General features: G+C 37.0%; 3 protein-coding genes across 3 annotated transcripts; 1 reads left to right on the forward strand and 2 right to left on the reverse strand.

Moving 5' to 3' along the window:
• Positions 1-45: 45 nt before the first annotated feature.
• Positions 46-1,002, reverse strand: LOC120358270. The gene has a single exon (XM_039451948.1). The coding sequence runs from the start codon at positions 1,000-1,002 to the stop codon at positions 46-48; it is 957 nt and encodes a 318-aa protein (XP_039307882.1).
• A 5,597-nt stretch (positions 1,003-6,599) lies between these two features.
• Positions 6,600-9,538, reverse strand: LOC120358233. The gene is made up of 2 exons (XM_039451760.1): positions 9,381-9,538; positions 6,600-9,297 (listed from the first exon to the last, which is right to left on the reverse strand). Exons 1-2 carry the CDS (start codon positions 9,509-9,511, stop codon positions 6,780-6,782), a joined length of 2,649 nt encoding a protein of 882 aa, XP_039307694.1. The 5' UTR covers positions 9,512-9,538; the 3' UTR covers positions 6,600-6,779.
• A 1,503-nt stretch (positions 9,539-11,041) lies between these two features.
• On the forward strand, positions 11,042-12,108 carry LOC120356841. The gene is made up of 3 exons (XM_039451761.1): positions 11,042-11,182; positions 11,268-11,330; positions 11,518-12,108. Exons 1-3 carry the CDS (start codon positions 11,136-11,138, stop codon positions 12,089-12,091), a joined length of 684 nt encoding a protein of 227 aa, XP_039307695.1. The 5' UTR covers positions 11,042-11,135; the 3' UTR covers positions 12,092-12,108.
• The last annotated feature ends 5,947 nt before the right edge of the window (positions 12,109-18,055 follow it).

Raw genomic sequence — 18,055 nt, forward strand, 5'->3', positions numbered from 1 at the left:
AAAATATCTCGGTATTTTATTAAAGATATTTGCTAACGCTGCATTTTACATGATTTTGCGCACAACGTTAGACAATGGACAGTATTCAATTACACGATCATGTAAGATAAGGCAATAGGCGGTAGTGCTCGCTGGCACATTTTCTTTGCAATCAAATTCAATGCGTACGTCCACAGTAGCACTTTTGATGGACTCGTTTTGCCGCGAGCAATCAATCACTGTAAAAGGTCCTCTTTGCAGAAATGTGACCACGTTAAGCAGCGTATCGTAGCAATCACGTCCATAATAAGATTTACGAAAACGTTGGTACATGTCAAACAGGATGGAGTATCTAGATTTACGAAAGTCTAGATTCAAGTCATCGTACGGATAAAATTCAGAGTTGAGATAAAGTTTCACATTGATCAAATTACAATCGTCAAAAATAGTAGCATCTTGAGACATGATATTCTTGCGACCGGTCTGTAGTGCAAAGATAACGAATCGAGGCTTTTCTAATTGTGTTGCAGTTTTAACAGTCCACGAATGTTTGGTTGTGCTCTGCAGCAAGGGGTACTCATACAGATCCCAGGAACGAAAACTCATACTTAGATATCGCCCGCTTTCCAAAGCTCGTAGTATGGACAATTTATTGACTTCATTTAACGTAACATGTGGCATTCGCCACTGTACTTTGAACAATTCAATTTCCGGTTCCGTCGTTCTATTCGTTGCCACAATAGAATTGTTATCATTGCGCGCTCGTATCAAAATTAATTCATGGCGTGCGTTAACAACCATGCGTTTGTAATCCTCGCAAAAGCCCAGCAGTAAATTTAGCGGCACGCAAAAATTGAAATAATTTTCCCACAGAGTGGACGACATGTCCCATCCGGCATTCTGCATTATCATTCCTTTGTCAAACGTAAGAGATACATAGTTCTTTAGAGTACTAGTGATTCCAACGTTTCTGTTGCGATCAATTTCCACACCGTTGATTTCATATCGAATTTCATCAAACATGAACGCTACACAATTATTTCCAAGTTTTATTTCTGATGCATCATCGTCATCATCATCATTTTTTTTTTCTTCACTAATCTTCCTTCGACATAGAGAAAACTTTCGCACGGCAATGTGTATAAATCCTGTTGTTGTATAGGTATCCTTATTTCATCACTATGTCCAAACGTAGTGTTGGCGTACGGATTGTACGAGTGAGTTTCAATCTTGCTATCGACAAAGATCGACTCACCTCCAATGTTTAGAATATCAAATATCTCAAAAATTTTGTACGGTGAATCCCAGTGATCTCAAATATGCAACGTTTGATGGAGTAAGTTTCTTTTTACCAAGCAATTGGATATTCTTGATTGCTGTCTTTTTGATTGTTGTGATCTTCTTGTTGCAAATTGTGTCTCGCTCTTGCTCATTCAGCACGAGCATCTCATGTTATTGTCTTCGTATGTGCAATCTAACAGTAATCTCTTCTCCACGGAAATCAATTAATCAACCGTTTTGATCCACAATGCGAATAGTCAAATTAAGAATGCTCCGTACGACGATCGGAAGGTAAATGATCTGTGCAGGTGTTTCCGAGATTTTATACCCGGGAGGAACACTCGGTGAAAATTCATGTATCGTATGCACGCACTTGTCGTTGCTATACGCACCAGCGGTCAGGTTACATTCTATGCGAATAATGTTTACATTGATTATATTTATAGGTAAGTCTGATTCGTGCCATTGTCGAGGTTCAAGCATACGATTTGAGGAAAATCCCAACAACGATCCAATGTTGTCGGATTTGCTAAAATTTATTCGATAAAAGCACTTGATCTTGCTCTTCATCGTATTATTGTTGGCGCAAATCATCACCTCGTTATCTTCGTCTTCATCAATCTTTTTACAAAGCAACTTCTTCCTAGTAACATCATTTGAGACATGAGATATAGCATGTCTCAGATACTTGTCAATGTCACGCAGTTCGTACGATCCTTCGGGAATGATAACTTCCTTGTCGTCTTTGTCATAGTAAAATTTGTTATTTGAGGAATTTATATTAGGTATCGTATTGTAGGTTTCAAAGTCTGTCAGACCGAGCTCGTAATCACCATCGCTTAAATCTACAGCTGGAAAGTAGCTTACCGCGAGGACGTTACTTTTGCCGGTTAACGTAAACGTCAGTGACATGTTGTATACTGAGTTAAATAGCGAAATGTTGATCTTTAAATTGATTGTCAACCGACTGTAGAAAACGTAGGCATAGTTGACCACAGTTGCTTTGATTGTAACGTTGATAACGCGCGTGATTGTACTCGATACGTGTCACATCACTGTTAAAGTATCGCACCAATTCTTGTGGTGGTCGAAGATTACCAAAACTGTCGAAATATATAGCACGATTCCCCCTCTTTGCGTACGCCACCCAATGAGTACCCGGTCCTTCGACACTGTCCAAATTCATGATACCGCTCTCGTTTCGGCGTGCTCCCCCCGTTGGTAATGAAGTACGCATAAAAATTCCTCGGAAATGTGGAATGCGCATACGTTTTGCTAGTTGAAGTAATTCAAGGTTTGTAGTAACACCTTTTGGCATTTTTAATGTTTCATCGACATTTTTTTTTTTTTCTTCTTGATACTGCTCCGCCGCGCTTATACGGAGCGAGATAAACTCCATGACCTTCCATGACACGATTATGACGTTTTAATTCCTCCAGTTGACGCTGTGCCGCTTTGTTATCATTTACGGCCTTTGCTACTCCAGCCGCTCCTCCGACCAATGACCCGAGAACTCCCAACAATGGCAGGACGGGTAGGATACCACCACGTTTTGCTACCGGAAGTATCCGCTTGCGTGTTGTCTTCTTTTTCTTCTTTGATTTCAGACCCATACCGATTTTCATCTTGGTTTTCATAGCCGCCCAAATTGCTGTCGCAGCAGCTTTCTCTCCGAGACTTGAATCTCTCGCTGTAATGCGTTTCCGTGCTTTCGAGGCGAGTATATTATCAGCCACGTGTCTTTTCGCGAGATCGTTGCTGTGCGAATAGGCTATGTCATGCTCACGACACGCCGCATCCAATGGATTGATGCCTCGGTCACCTCGAGCCAATCGCTCTTCTAAACGTGTTCCTGGACCGCAATACTGATAACCGGGGATATGTAATTCGAAAGGAAGTGCATTAATCGCGCGATTTAACAAACCGCAGCCTTTCGCAGGCATTCGCAGCAATTCTTTCTCAACGGTGCCGGACCGTCTATATGCGTATGCTGAGACGGTAAATTATAATGTTTGAAACACCGACGGTACTGTTGAACCTCCGAATCTGTTTTTATATGTTTGGGCAATTTGTCCCATAAATGATCGATGTAATTGTGAAACTTTTGTAGCAAAACAACTTTTGGTATATATTTTAACTGTTCGCTAGTCAAACTGTGTACATCACAGATATCTGACACGATAAGAAACATTTTGCATACTGAGCGATTTCACTCTACGCGCCTCTATAAATAGAAGCTACCCGCAATAGAAATTTTTCAGTTTATTGTTACCGTAGAGGGAAAGAAAATATGCGGTTTGTGCGGCAACCGCAGGCAATTAGAGTAATTAATTTTGATGATAAGGTAACACCCGAAATAAAAACACGCAGACATGGAAATATGCTACCGATTTCTATACGTGGCATCATTTGCGGTCCATCAAATTGTGGCAAGACAAACGTGTTGATAAGCATGTTGGAAAGCCCGCACGGTGTACGTTTCGAGAACGTGTATGTGTACTCGAAATCGCTTCAGCAGCCGAAATATCGATATCTGGAAAACTTATTAACACCGATTGAAGAAGTTGGGTATTTTGCATTCTCCAACAACAGCAACGTCATTCCTCCGAGCGAAGCGCTTCCGAATTCCATCTTTATCTTTGATGATGTAGCATGCGACAAGCAAGATACGATAAAAGAGTACTTTGCAATGGGCCGGCATGCTAACGTTGACTGCTTCTATCTCTGTCAGACGTATGCCAAGATACCGAAGCATCTTATACGTGACAACGCGAATTTGTTAATTATGTTCAAACAGGATGGCACCAATCTGAAGCATGTATACAACGATCATGTAAACACTGACATGTCTTACAAGGATTTCTGCGATTTATGCCAGATTTGTTGGCAACAAAAATATGGATTTCTAGTAATAGACAAGGACAGCGCGCTTGTCGATGGAAGATATAGAAAAGGATTTAACGACTTTGCAATACCGTAGAATGATTAGTTGTTGTCGATACGTTGAATGTTCAACATGGATAGTAACATAGATCGCGAGAAGATAGCTAAACAGATTGTAAAAACAAGTAACACAATTCGCAAAAAATATCGCGCATTAAAAACGGGTAAAATGGAAGAAGATATTGCATTGGAAAGACATTTTAAGCCAATCATTGAACCTCTAAAACAGATTGTTGAAAATACCGTTGGAGTTGAAAATACCATTGAAAATGGGTCTAAACAGGCTGAGAGTGAAGCATTCTTTTCGGGAGATGAAGAATACGTGGAACCAAAACGAAAACGGTCGAACATTTCGTTTAATAATTCAATAATGACTTCTACTCCAATTAAATTGCAAACTGTACCAATTAATTTTAATAAAGCATCACAAATGTTACAAGATAGCGATTTATTGCAGAATCATGCACCCTCCGTTGAAGAGATTTTTGAAATCACCGATGAGCCGCTTGTGATGTCCGTTCGACAACAGTTAGAAACGTCTGAGGGGCAACAAAAATTACAAATACATTATGGTCCATTGGGACAAAAATATATGGGAGCTGTTTTGAGCGGTAAAAAAACGGTCAACGTAGATAATGTTTACGGAGTTTACTTCAACAATACCGGAACGATGCTTGGTAACAAACGTATCGACTTGCACAAGAACGATGATATATCCATAGACGGTAAAAGATACAAGGGTACTCAAGGTCTGTACGAGTTAATTTTCATGAAAATGCCCAACGCTGATATCTACACGAATGACGATGTAGAGAAGTATAAGGATATCATATTAACTACAAACGCACATAGGCGAGACCATGGTGAATATAATCCAATACTAGGTAACAAAGGACACAAGTATAAAAATATAATCTCCCCCATGTTAGCACTGGATAAAGTTGGACGAGGTATACCGAACAACGTTACGTTAAACGACAACAAGATTGATTACGTTCATTGGAACGATCCGAACGAACTCGTCGATCGTCTTCGATTGCTCGAGGCCTCACGCCAAGCTGGACACAACGCTCACGATAACGAGATCCTGTCGATTATCGAGGAACTTCGCGAAGCTAGTTTAATTATAAATTGAGTCGTGCTATTCATATTATTTTAGTCAACGTTGAAATGTCAATCAATAAGTTTGGGATATCGCTCGGAAGTAGCGGAACGGAATCGTATTACAAATGGAACGGATTAATAAGAAGTTACGTCCGCGATAATGCTCTTTGCAAGGTCAACGCCAATTTTGATGCAAAGTCATGCATGATTCGTCACGTAGCGTTACCTGTAGATGATAGCGATGCTGCCAATAAACGATATGTACAACAGAGCATACAAATTTTGAAAGATTACCAGGACGAAATTGAGAGGAAGATTGTTACTCTCCAAAATAAGGTGGAGATTATGCTTAACAAAATTCAAAGACAACTCGATACAGTGACTCATAGCGCAGAGTAGAAAAAACGATACATTAGATCTCTCCATCATTTGTGAATCAAACATGAACAATTCCGAAAAGCAGCTGTTAGTGGAGGAACTTCATGCTCCAGCGAGAAGAAATTTTCCGAGAAGGCATGTCATTGTTCGCGGATACGATGACCTGTGGCAAGCGGATGTGGTTGAGATGCGACCTTACATGAGATTTAACCGAGGTTACCATTACATACTCACCGTTATCGATGTATTGAGCAAGTATGCATGGGCTGTGCCTCTCAAGGCCAAGAGTGGCAATGAAGTGGCTAATGCGATTGCAAAGATAATACGAGACGATGAAAGATGTCCAAAAAATTTGCAGACTGACAGAGGAAAAGAATTTTACAACGCCACGGTACAGAAACTGTTGAAAAAACATGATATCAATCATTATTCAACATATTGCGTAATGAAGGCATCAGTCGTTGAACGGTTCAACCGTTCATTAAAGAACGACATGTGGAAGCAGTTTACGCTTAATGGAAATTATAAATAGATCGATTTGTTACCACGTCTCGTATTAGAATACAACTCGCGAAGGCATCGTACTATTGGTATGCGACCTATCAATGTTACCCCTGCGATTGCCGAAAAACTCTTATCCACTGTGTATAGTCGCATAAAAATTGCTGCACCCGCGCGGTTCAAAGTGGGTGAATCGGTACGCGTGAGCAAATTTAAGACCATTTTTGATAAAGGTTATACACCGAATTGGACTATGGAGATATTTAAAATTGCCAAAGTGCAGAGAACTAATCCCGTGACGTATTTATTGAAGGATCCCTGTGGAAACCATATCAACGGTGGATTTTACGAATATGAGCTCCAGCGAGTTGGTAATTCTGACTTGTATCTCGTTGAAAAAATTTTACGCAAAAGAGGGGATGAGGTTTATGTGAAATGGCTGGGATTTGATAATTCACACAATTCGTGGATACACAAGGATAATGTATTGTAAAAAAATGTATTACTTATTTACAAGATATTTGTAATTTTTATTACAATTACACAAATATACATATATTATACAAATTAAGTGTTTTATTTACATTGGTATTTTATAATGTCCCCAAGGCAACGTCAATAGAATCTGACATAATATATCGCTTATCGTCATACGGACTAAGAGCAATTTTCGTTTCGGATATAGTATACACCTCATGCAATTTCGATCTAATACTTGACTGCTGTCGTGTCATTTCAATCTCATCATGTAAACATCGCGTGTAATCATCGAAAGTTATCGATTTTGCCACAACGTTGCTCTTGATTCCTTTGATTTTCGTCGTGTCGTTTTTACCATCAACGCGCAAGGCATACATCTTTGCTCTAAGCCCTATGAATTCGGTCATGATCGCACCATTGTTTTCATCCTTCATTAAACCTGGCACTTTTTTATTAACAAGCGGAATACCGTATGCATTATCAACCGCGTAATCACTCGTGTCAAATTTATTAATATCGTGCTTTATAATTTCGTATACGTCATCACATTCAATGTTATATATTAAGCTATCCGTATCAGTATACATAATTTTACATTTCTCGCGAAACATCGGCGCCATGTATTCATGATGAAATTCATACAAACATGTCTTAGATATGTCAAGGATGCACATACCCACATAGATTGGTTTGTCAAATTTCACCTCAAGCTTACGCATTTCGATTGCAACCAAATTCTCTGAAAAGACACTACGACTGTGGAAATTTGGCATAGCGATCATTGCCTCCGCGCCGTATCTGCCTTTCCATTTTGTCACAAGTCGCACATCGACGTGATTGCGCACGTTCTCCATGGTTTTGCCAAATACTGCGTTGTTCATTAATTTGTATAAATTTTTTTCGAAATTGTTTTTGGCGCATGTTCTGAAATCTGTATTTAACTGAATATAATCGCGAAGCCATGGTGATTGTGCAAACTGTAATATGCGATGTATTTTTGTCACTCGAAGGCCGTGACGAGTACACTGCTGCAGGTTACGATAATGTATGACGTAACGTTTCTTATCGTATAAGGTTGCGAGGAGCTTGTCTTGCCGCTTGCCGGGCGGTTTATCACGCATTGGACAGAACGGTAGGTCAATGTGCGCATCATGTAAATGTTGTGGATATTCTAAGTCTATTTCAAGAATGTAACCTGTTGGAGAATCTAGCGCGATGTCCATAAAATTAAAATTTGTTACGTCATCTACCCATCGAAAATCTTTGTATGGTAATGGCTGACACATTGCCCAACCATACAAGTTATTTACATCAAAGTACATCAGGTACGATGATGATTTCGATGGATCGTATGACTTCATGTACTTGTTGTTGGCCTGTGCGTACCTGTTCGAACATTGACTCAGACCACCACGTGTGCCACGTTCGATGAACATGATCATGTCAATGTCTGTTAGCAGTTCGAAATTTACATGTGTATATTTCAACATTGCATCCCACGTAAAACCGGGTAAAGTATAATAATATGCGGGATCGAGTCCATAACTCGCGATGCAACTATCGCGAAAATTCTCAAAGATATCAGCCAACAACAGTACGTCAGTTTTCAAGTATAAATTGCTATAATCTCCGAGCGTTCGGATGGAGAACCGCTGCCACACGTTGACAGCATGCGCGTAATCGCTCTCGGATACTGTGTCACCCGTCAATGAACTGTAAAATAATTCGCGCGGTGGCAAACATGACTCTTCCAATTTTTCTACACAGTCAACATACTCGTATGGGAAGACACCTTTTCGTGTTAACAGATCGAAATTTTCTGTTGATAAATTACTATATTCCCGTTGCATTATGCATAGCTTATCTTTACTAAGAAAAGATGCCAATTTATCGAGACTAGATGCGAGAAATTTGAAAGAATCGATAAATCTTAATTTTATGCAATTTTTCTGATCATTTTTTGTAAACGAAATATATTTTTCTTTTGTTATCGGAAGTAAATCTATTCGTCCTTCATATGCTGTAGCTATTTCCTTGATGATAAAATGCACGTCGTAGCCAGATAAGTTATGGAAAACTATAGGAATATAATGCGAATCTTTGTAATTTAAATTGCAATTTGAATGCGCTGCACCTCTGAATCGACCGGTTAAATGACAATGATCGCGTACCCGTTCTATTTCATTCGTAAATGGTTTTTCACAAATGTGGCAATGTGTAGCGTTGTTAAATTTTTTCCAATCGTTTTGTGTTAAATCCATGGGAACATTAACCGACAGAATATTATTTACAATTTGTGCTAAATCTTTAAGTTGCTCGACGAACCACGCGATACAATTCTTATCGCGATGAAACCGATACATTGATAGCGAATTGTCATACGCACAGTGTACATAATATGCTATGCTAAATACTCGATGATGCTGGTAATTTTTCTCATCCTCAGTCTTCTCCAGGATGCATTCCAAATCGGCGTATACGATAAACGGCATTCGTTCCTTTCGACAGTAATTTTTAAAGCTCAGCCATTTGTCATCTTCGCTTGGTAATATGATAGCGCAATCGTTTATCTTTCCACAGTCCATTGTGTGAATTTCCAACTTGTCGTTCGAACTAAAATAATGTAGACATCTGAAATATAATTTATTTTTGAGAAATTAGAAAAAATATATTTATATATACATATTTTTGTATTTTCCGAAATATATACATACCGATCACAAAAGAATTTCTTATTCTTTTTCTTACTGAGTTGTGAACTCATGAGACGGGACATATTCTTTATCAACGCAAAATGTCCCACATTGTCATCCTGCACGTATAGCAGATTTATATGTTTGTCCATTTTTCGTTCGGTGAGTCGTATAGGAAAAATAGATAATTTCTTCTCCTCGATGCAGTATAGATTAATGGAGATTTTTGTTGAGAATTTCAAACTTTTTAATTTGTGGCAGTGTCATTGGAAACTCAATGCCTTTCAGATTTAATACCGTAGAATAATGTGGATATGAAGATTCTCGATCTGTATTCCTTTCAGCAGGATGCAGACTGGCCACCACTGACCATGCAAAACATGCATTGTCATTTGATTTTACATTAACTATCGCTTTCTTCATCATAATTTTACTTGGTAACTGGATGTTGCATCCTGCATGCAAAGGGTTATATTTGTTTATATTTATTGTTAAATTTAGTATACGCGACAACGCCCATCTGCTATCGCGTTCTTGGAATTCCTCCAACGATGCTAGGATTATCTCGATGACGTGTAACTGGTACCACTCATGCAAATCGGAGCATTGAAAGAGTTCATAATTTCTTGTTGTGATACACTTATTAGCGCGTTTGTCACCTGCGACAAATTCACCATTAAAAATAGCGTTTATCTTTACGTTGCCATGTCTCTGCATGACACTTTGCACGTGCTCAAGCACAATTTCTCGCGCATCCTCTAGAAATTGATACGGTTCAATGTGTTCGAAATTAATCACAGCACCAGTCAGTATACGACTTTCAAAAACTGTATCTATCTCACGCCATCGGAGTCCAGCACTATATCCAGCGCCCATTTGCACAAACCGTCCACGCATCATTTGTTTCAAACCTTCTAGTCGCGTGATACAAGCGATCACAGATTGTCTTCCGCCGATTGACAATCGCGGATATTTACTGCGGCTACGTTCATCTAACGATTCGATGAACTCGATACAACGTTGCTCCCACGCCATATACTCTTTATGCGTATTTAATCGAGTGGATTGCTCCACCAAATTGCGCTCCGTTTGCTCCATTTTTACAATGTGCTTGACTGCATAGACTGATGGGATGCATCGCGATCTTGTCATTTTATAATGACACCATCACTTTAAATGTTATTCACAGTGTATCATAGTTTGATACATGTCTAAAGTCTTCTTAGCTGTCATAAATCAGCGCTTGTAAGATTCACATGTATATTTGATATCACTGACTTTGTAAAATTATTAAATGATCTCATCGTGATATCAAATTACTTTTAAACGAGTCACAGCAGGCGTTCGCTAAAAAATACAAAACTGTCACATTTGCTCCATGACTTCATCGTAATGTCAAATTATATTCAAACGTGTGTCTAAATTAATTTTATAGATCTGTGATATCAGCGCCTATGATATCATCACAGCTGCTGTACTCTGACGCATGCTTTTATGCTGAAAATGCAAATCTGCAATACTATATGATTTCATTGTAATATTAAATTACATTCAAACGTGTCTAAAACTGAGTTTTACTATCCTGCGATCTCATCACATCTGTCAACGCTTGCAAGATTTACGTTTGAATATGTGTATGATCTCATCATAAAATATGTAATTTCCACATTTGATGTCGATATGGTGGTGGGGATTATAAAATAAAAAGAACTTTAAAAACGTTACTCTCATCAGTTGCTCATTGTTAGCGGACAACTCTTGAAAAATACGAGAGAAATGGCGAACTACTACGTTCCAATCCAAACCGAAGCTTGCGAGAAATCGTAAGTATCTATACATTTTTATACATTCCTTAAATTATATTTTTTCATATTTTTGCTTCTACATATCCATATTTCTTATTTACAGAACATTGCCACACACATCAATGAACTACTATATTCCGATCCAGACCGAAGCATGTGAGAAATCGTAAGTATCTATAATTATTTTATATACATTTTTTCATATTTTTCATATTTCATGGTTTCTTATAAAATCTCTATTTTATTTATTACTTATAGAACATCATCATCATCATCATCATCATCATCATCACCATCATCATTATTATCAATATTTTTTGTTTTATCTCATTAATCTGTAATCTTATTTACAGAACGCCACCACGATACACATCACACATTTTGGGGAGAAGGTTTGCACTAACTCCTACATCTTATAAATGGTTGGATATCGGAATCAACGCAGGATCTATATCCTACGTGGAATTGGTGCTGGGCGACAATCGCGGAAATCAAATTGCTCTGCCTTATAAAACGTGGAGATCGTTGATTGAGAAACGTATGGACATCGAGGGACTTATGCAGTCAAAAACGACTCCATTATTGATTCACGAACTGATTGTGCAGCAGATTAAACTGCGTGAAGAACATATTATAAAATTAACATTACACAATACTTATATTTGCATGAAGCCTGCAACTGTATCATTTATGTTTGAACTTGAGCATTGTATTGAACATGTATATTTCGCACTGTGTCAGAATATGAATAATGTTACTGACAAATATAAATATTTTGTAACTTACTTGCGTCAGAATTGCATCACTAATAAAAACGATGCAGTAAATATTTTGCGAAAAATTTATGATAAAAGTTCACATATTGAATGTGAATTAATAGCTTATGCTTCAGATAATATTGCATACGATTCGCTAAATGACAAATAAAATATTATAATATGTACAAATGTGAATATTGCATACGATGTGTTAAATGATAAATAAAATGTTATAATCATGTTATGTGCAAATTTGAAATAATAATAAAAATGTGTAAATTGAAATTGAACTTTTGATTATTTTTCCTATCCTTAGCGAATGAGGCTGATAGCTATTCAGTGTGGTACAACGTGGTTGTCACAGCTGTGACAATGACTTGAGTTTCTTTTGTTACCAAGAACTCAGTTGTAAGATGAGTATTAAATTACTATTGTCAAAGGTTTTTGACTGTGGGATTTAACATCTCGTAGATAAATCACGTACATTTTGTACTATAAAATGATGGGCTGCGCTCCTTAGCGTCAGTCATAAGGGTTGAACTGTCGTCGTCGTCGTTTGTACCTCGTGTGCATTAAAAATTGTCTCACGAACAAAAAATGGCATACTTACGAGTAAAATACCCATGTAATGGAGTAAGTATATTTATAATATACTTAATATTGTTTGAATATACTAAACGACTGATTGAATATACTAATATACTGAATATTGTTTCGTGTCACTAGTAGAATACATGTATTTTTTAATATTTTATTAAATAAAATTTCATACTTTACAGCACATTAGAGTTGGAACCGAAAAAATTGTAAACCAGGTGTCTCTTCAGAGAGAGATATTATTAAAATATACACCAGCACAGGTATTGTTTTATGATATTTATATATATTGGGTTTATATTACACATTATAATGCTTCTTTTATTTTTCCAGAATTTTACAATAAAAGTAAATGATATAGAAAAAAACATTAAAATAAGAGTGATAGATGGGACCTCACGAACGGTATGTCTGTGTATAACTATGTGCATGTGAGTACACATGTGTTATTTTGATTAATAATAATATATATTTTCTTATTTTTACAGAATGGAGATGAAATAGCATCATCATCATCATCGTCAGCATCATCATCAGGATTATACATGGTGAGACGAATCCCTCCTAAATGGTCGCTGACGGAGGCACAAAATAGTAAAGAGTTATATATCGAACCACGAGAGCTTCGAGTTCGTCGGGAGACATCATTGATGTTTGATGAACCGCAGGTGTGTATGTGTGTGTATGTGTGTGTGTGTGTGTGTGTGTGTGTGTGTGTGTGTGTGTGTGTTTGATATTTAAATTATTAATTACTTTATATATTTTGGATCCACAGAAACTACGAATCGAAGATCTCGAGGTAGTAGGTTTCATAAATATAAAAAAAAAAATAAAAATTGAAAAAGAACGAAAAAAACTACGAGATGAACTGGACTTCTTATGGTGCGAATCAACTTTACATGGATGGTGGTTTTACTACTATTATGGCGAACCGGATATTTTTCATTTAAATAATTTATTTAATGAAAATAATTAAAATTATTTGTATACTTATTAAAAATAAATAAGAAGCCAAATTTATCCAATAAAGACAAATAAAATTATTTGCGTATATTAAAAATAAATAAATAAATATTTTTTAATAACATTTTATTAAAACTATTTTTATGTATTTCTTCTAAAATAAATAAAATAAAAAAGAATAAATATATTATATTCAAGCAAATTATTATTTTCCCTATTCTCTTCCATTCCTGAAAACATCTTAGAAATAAGAACGCGTGCGAAGTATAAGATAAGCCGTGGGAGAGCAAAATTATTTGTATACTTATTAAAAATAAATAAGAAGCAAAATTTATCCAATAAAGACAAATAAAATTATTTGAATAAATATATTACATTCAAGCAAATTATTATTATTTTCCCTATTCTCTTCCATTCCTGAAAACATCTTAGAAATAAGAACGCGTGCGAAGTATAAGATAAGCCGTAAGAGAGCAAAATTATTTGTATACTTATTAAAAATAAATAAGAAGCAAAATTTATCCAATAAAGACAAATAAAATTATTTGTGTATGTTAAAAATAGATATTTTTATATATTCCTTTTAAAATAAATAAAATAAAAAATAAATATATTACATTCAAACAAATTATTATTATTTTCCCTATTCTCTTCCATTCCTGAGAACACCTTAGAAATAAGAACGCGTGCGATTGAGAACATTGGCGTACGAATTATATAATCCTTTTAAAATAAATAAAATAAAAAATAAATATATTACATTCAAACAAATTATTATTATCGCATGTGCGCTTCCATCACCTATGCTATAATTAGCATCGCGAGGTGAGATCACCCCTTCTCCAAGACGGCGATTGAGAGCGTTGGCGTGCGAGCAAGAAGGTATACAGGAAGGAGTGAGAGCGCAGTGCTTACGTAAGGTCATCTATGCTAACGCCGCGAGGTGGCATCACCCCCTCTCTTCAAGGCGTGGTTAGAATGACAAAATACATGCCGTGAAATGCTCCTCCCGCTCCCCCCACGTGACATCATCACGGTCAGTACGGCAAAGACGCGTGCCGTGAAATTCCCCCTGCCCCCGCACAAATCGAGGTGACAACGCCTCCAAAACGCAGTTAGCACGGCAAAAAGAACATTGGCGTGCGAGCGAGTAGGCATGTGGCATCATCCCCTCCCTTCAAGGCGTGGTTAGCACGACAAATACATGCCGTGAAATGTTCCTCCCGCTCCCCCCACGTGACATCATCATGGTCAGTACGGCAAAGACGCGTCGTGAAATTTCCCCCCTGCCCCCCGCACCCCCCTCAGATCCCTGAGTTAGAATCCGCCTTACTATACTACTAATATTATTACTATTATTATTACTATTAAACTATTAAAAATTATTTCGCATGCTAAAAAGTTATTTTGTAATGTTTTTGTGCGAGTTAATCATTTATAACAAAAAATATTTAAGCGTTCCAAAAAGGGAACATCGATTATGGAACGGGGGGACAAGCTATAAAAATAGTGTTCCAACAGACGTACAGGTTCTTGCTTTAGTTTTTTATTTATAATAATTCGAATTTTTAATAAATTTTAATTTTCCAAAGTTTAATTTTATCCTTGAACACCAGCTTATCGATCAAAACTCAAAGTATTTATACAGGGTGTTAGGTAACTGCCGCCCCTGGTTTCGTGGATTGATAGATCAAGTAAAATTGAGCAGAAAAGTCCTTTACCATTTTTTAGTATTTCCCATAGTTAACGAAATAAAAATTAATAAAGTTTGCGAATAAGCGCGTATCACCGCGCCGGCGCGGCTGGTCCCGATAGCACACATCCCGATAACACACAAACCACTCACAATGGCAGATGCTTAGAGATTTTCCGTAGGTTGGGTTAGATAAGTCAAGATGATTGGTTGATGGGCTATCGGGATGTGAGCTATCGGAACCCTCCCTCACCGCGCTTAAGAACCGCCAGCCGATCACCGAGACGTAGGCAGCCGCGGCGGTGACCGGCGGGCGGTCCTTGCGCGCGGTGATCAGCTACAGTTATTCTTCAAAAGATAGTATAACATGATAAAGCATAATAAAATTTCTCAAAAAGCATTTTACAGCTTAAAGTTTTTACATACTTTTATATCAGTTTTAAAAACATATACGGATCTTTTACGGAACTATACGGATACAAATAAAGATGCGGCAAAACATGTTGCGAACTTTGTCAGTTTATTTAACGTGAATTAAAAATTGCACAAAAATGTAGTTTACAGTGTTCAAAAGCGTGAATCTTTACCTTTAATTTGCGTACTTGTTGAGCGTTGTAAGATTTTTATTCACCAAATTATTTAGCATTGAAGCAAAAGAAATCATTACTGCTTCAATGTTAAATAACTCAGTCAAAAAAAAAATCGTACAACGTTTAACAAATACGCAAATTAAAAGTAGATTCATGCTTTCAAATGCTATAAACTACATTTGTGTGCGATTTTTATTTCACATTGTGTAACATGACAAAAGTTTTTTTTAATTTTGACATTTAATGGAATTTTTTTACAAAATTTTTAAAGTTTCATGGCGTAAAATAAAAATCCCATAGAAATGCCGTAAACCACATTTGCATGCAATTTTTATTTCATGCTCTAGAGCTTTGCAAAATTTGTAAAAAAATTTAGAGATTTGATGCATCCTTATTTGAATCCGAACTTCGTAAACAATCTCTAAATCATTTAATAATGTATCATCTCAAACCTATATACTACTGTGTCCAAAAAGTAAGGTGACATTGCATTTATTTCGAAAATTCTTTATTTATTCTTGCAAATCAATTTCGTCCCCTTCAAAGTAATCCCCCCCTGATATAATACACTTATTCCAACGGATTTTCTAATCTTCGAAACAGTTGTAATAATCGATTTCAGGAATGGCCTTTAGCTCCTTCTTCGCAGCGAAACGGTGTCCCCGGAGCGGCTGCTTGAGTTTGCTGAATAGCCAGAAGTCGCATGGAGCCAAATCAGGTGAATACGGTGGTTGTGGAACGATATTAGTCGAGTTTTTGGTTAAAAAATCACGAATCACCGTTTCGAGTCGATAGAAGAGATTCAAGCCGCTGCGAAGAAGGAGCTAAAGGCCATTCCTGAAATCGATTATTACAACTGTTTCGAAGATTGGAAAATCCGTTGGAATAAGTGTATTATATCAGGGGGGGATTACTTTGAAGGGGACGAAATTGATTTGCAAGAATAAATAAAGAATTTTCGAAATAAATGCAATGTCACCTTACTTTTTGGACACAATAGTAGATATTTTAAGCTCTAAAATACTTTTTTTGAACATTTTTTTACGATTATTTTTGACAAAGTTATACTCTCTTGAATTTCGCCTAATTTTGGAAGTCAGAATAAGTAATCATTAATTTTGCTATCGAGTTTATATATACATAATTATATGTATAATTAAATTAATTTTTAGCTGTATGTTAAATAATAAATTATTGAATATTTCTAAAATATATTTAATAAATTAAAATAATGACATTCAAAAATTAATTATAAAAAATTCAGTTTAGAATTAATTTGTATTTATATACTTCATTACTTTTTATTTTTATATATAATTATAAAAAATATACTATAATTATATTATTTTAATATTATAATTATAGTACATTAATACTTAATATAATTTATATGTATATTATTGCTTATTAAATTCAAACCTTTGTATTTTATATCATACCAATATTATTTTTTTAATTTTCACAATTTTTATCATAAGTACATACATTATTTAAATCAATAAAATTTTATAAGATAAAATTAATCCATGGCTCTACACAGACGTCTTTAATATCTCCCGAAAAAATTATCTCGTCGATGTATTACCATTGTACCAATTCTTTACATTGTATGCCTACTGCAGTCGCAATATTACTGAGAAAGCGTTAGCGCGCAGCGAATTTTTCGAGTCACACCAACTCCCGTAAGATCAGCGCGATCAGCGGTCTTTAATAGTCTCCATAGTCTCTCGTCGGTGCTCTGGCTGATTACTCATGCGGGACCGATATGTCGTCTTCCACGCTCGGAATGCTCCTCGTGCACTGGTCTCGTCTCGGTTCGATGACGGTGGAATTCGGCGTGCCGTTGCTCTGTTTGTCTCTTGCAAGAATGTACGCAGGCTTTAATCTATCGATGGAGAGTGTTACCTCTTTGTCGTGCACCCGCACGACGAAAGTTTTCTCTCCTCGCCTGATAATGGTGTATGGCCCGTTCATATGACCCGTTCATATGGCGCTTGGAGCATCGCCTTTGGTCCATCTCGCCTCACAAAAACGTACCCGGCCGTCGCCAAGTCCTTGAATACAAACAGCCGTCGTTCGCCGTGCCTGGTACCTTCCACTGGGCGTAGCTCGCCCAGGCGCTTTTCCAGTCTGCTGACGAAATCTGCGGCATCGTCCGCGTTATCTGTCAGCCTTCGCTCCAAAAATTGTCCTGGAAATCAAAGCGTCTCTCCGTACACCAGCTCGGCAGCTGTCGCTCGTAGATCTTCTTGCCATGCTGCCCGTATTCCTAACAGGACGGTCGGCAGCA

This window comes from Solenopsis invicta, chromosome 7, assembly GCF_016802725.1.
Source record: "Solenopsis invicta isolate M01_SB chromosome 7, UNIL_Sinv_3.0, whole genome shotgun sequence".
Classification (NCBI taxonomy): Eukaryota; Metazoa; Arthropoda; class Insecta; order Hymenoptera; family Formicidae; genus Solenopsis; species Solenopsis invicta.

Coding starts and splice junctions, on each gene's coding strand:
- LOC120358270 (XM_039451948.1), bottom strand. CDS start 1,002: ATGTTTGATGAAATTCGATATGAAATCAACGGTGTGGAAATTGATCGC.
- LOC120358233 (XM_039451760.1), bottom strand. CDS start 9,511: ATGGACAAACATATAAATCTGCTATACGTGCAGGATGACAATGTGGGA. Junction 9,298..9,380: donor AAGAAATTCTTTTGTGATCG/GTATGTATATAT, acceptor ATTATATTTCAG/ATGTCTACATTATTTTAGTT.
- LOC120356841 (XM_039451761.1), top strand. CDS start 11,136: ATGGCGAACTACTACGTTCCAATCCAAACCGAAGCTTGCGAGAAATC. Junction 11,183..11,267: donor ACCGAAGCTTGCGAGAAATC/GTAAGTATCTAT, acceptor TCTTATTTACAG/AACATTGCCACACACATCAA. Junction 11,331..11,517: donor ACCGAAGCATGTGAGAAATC/GTAAGTATCTAT, acceptor TCTTATTTACAG/AACGCCACCACGATACACAT.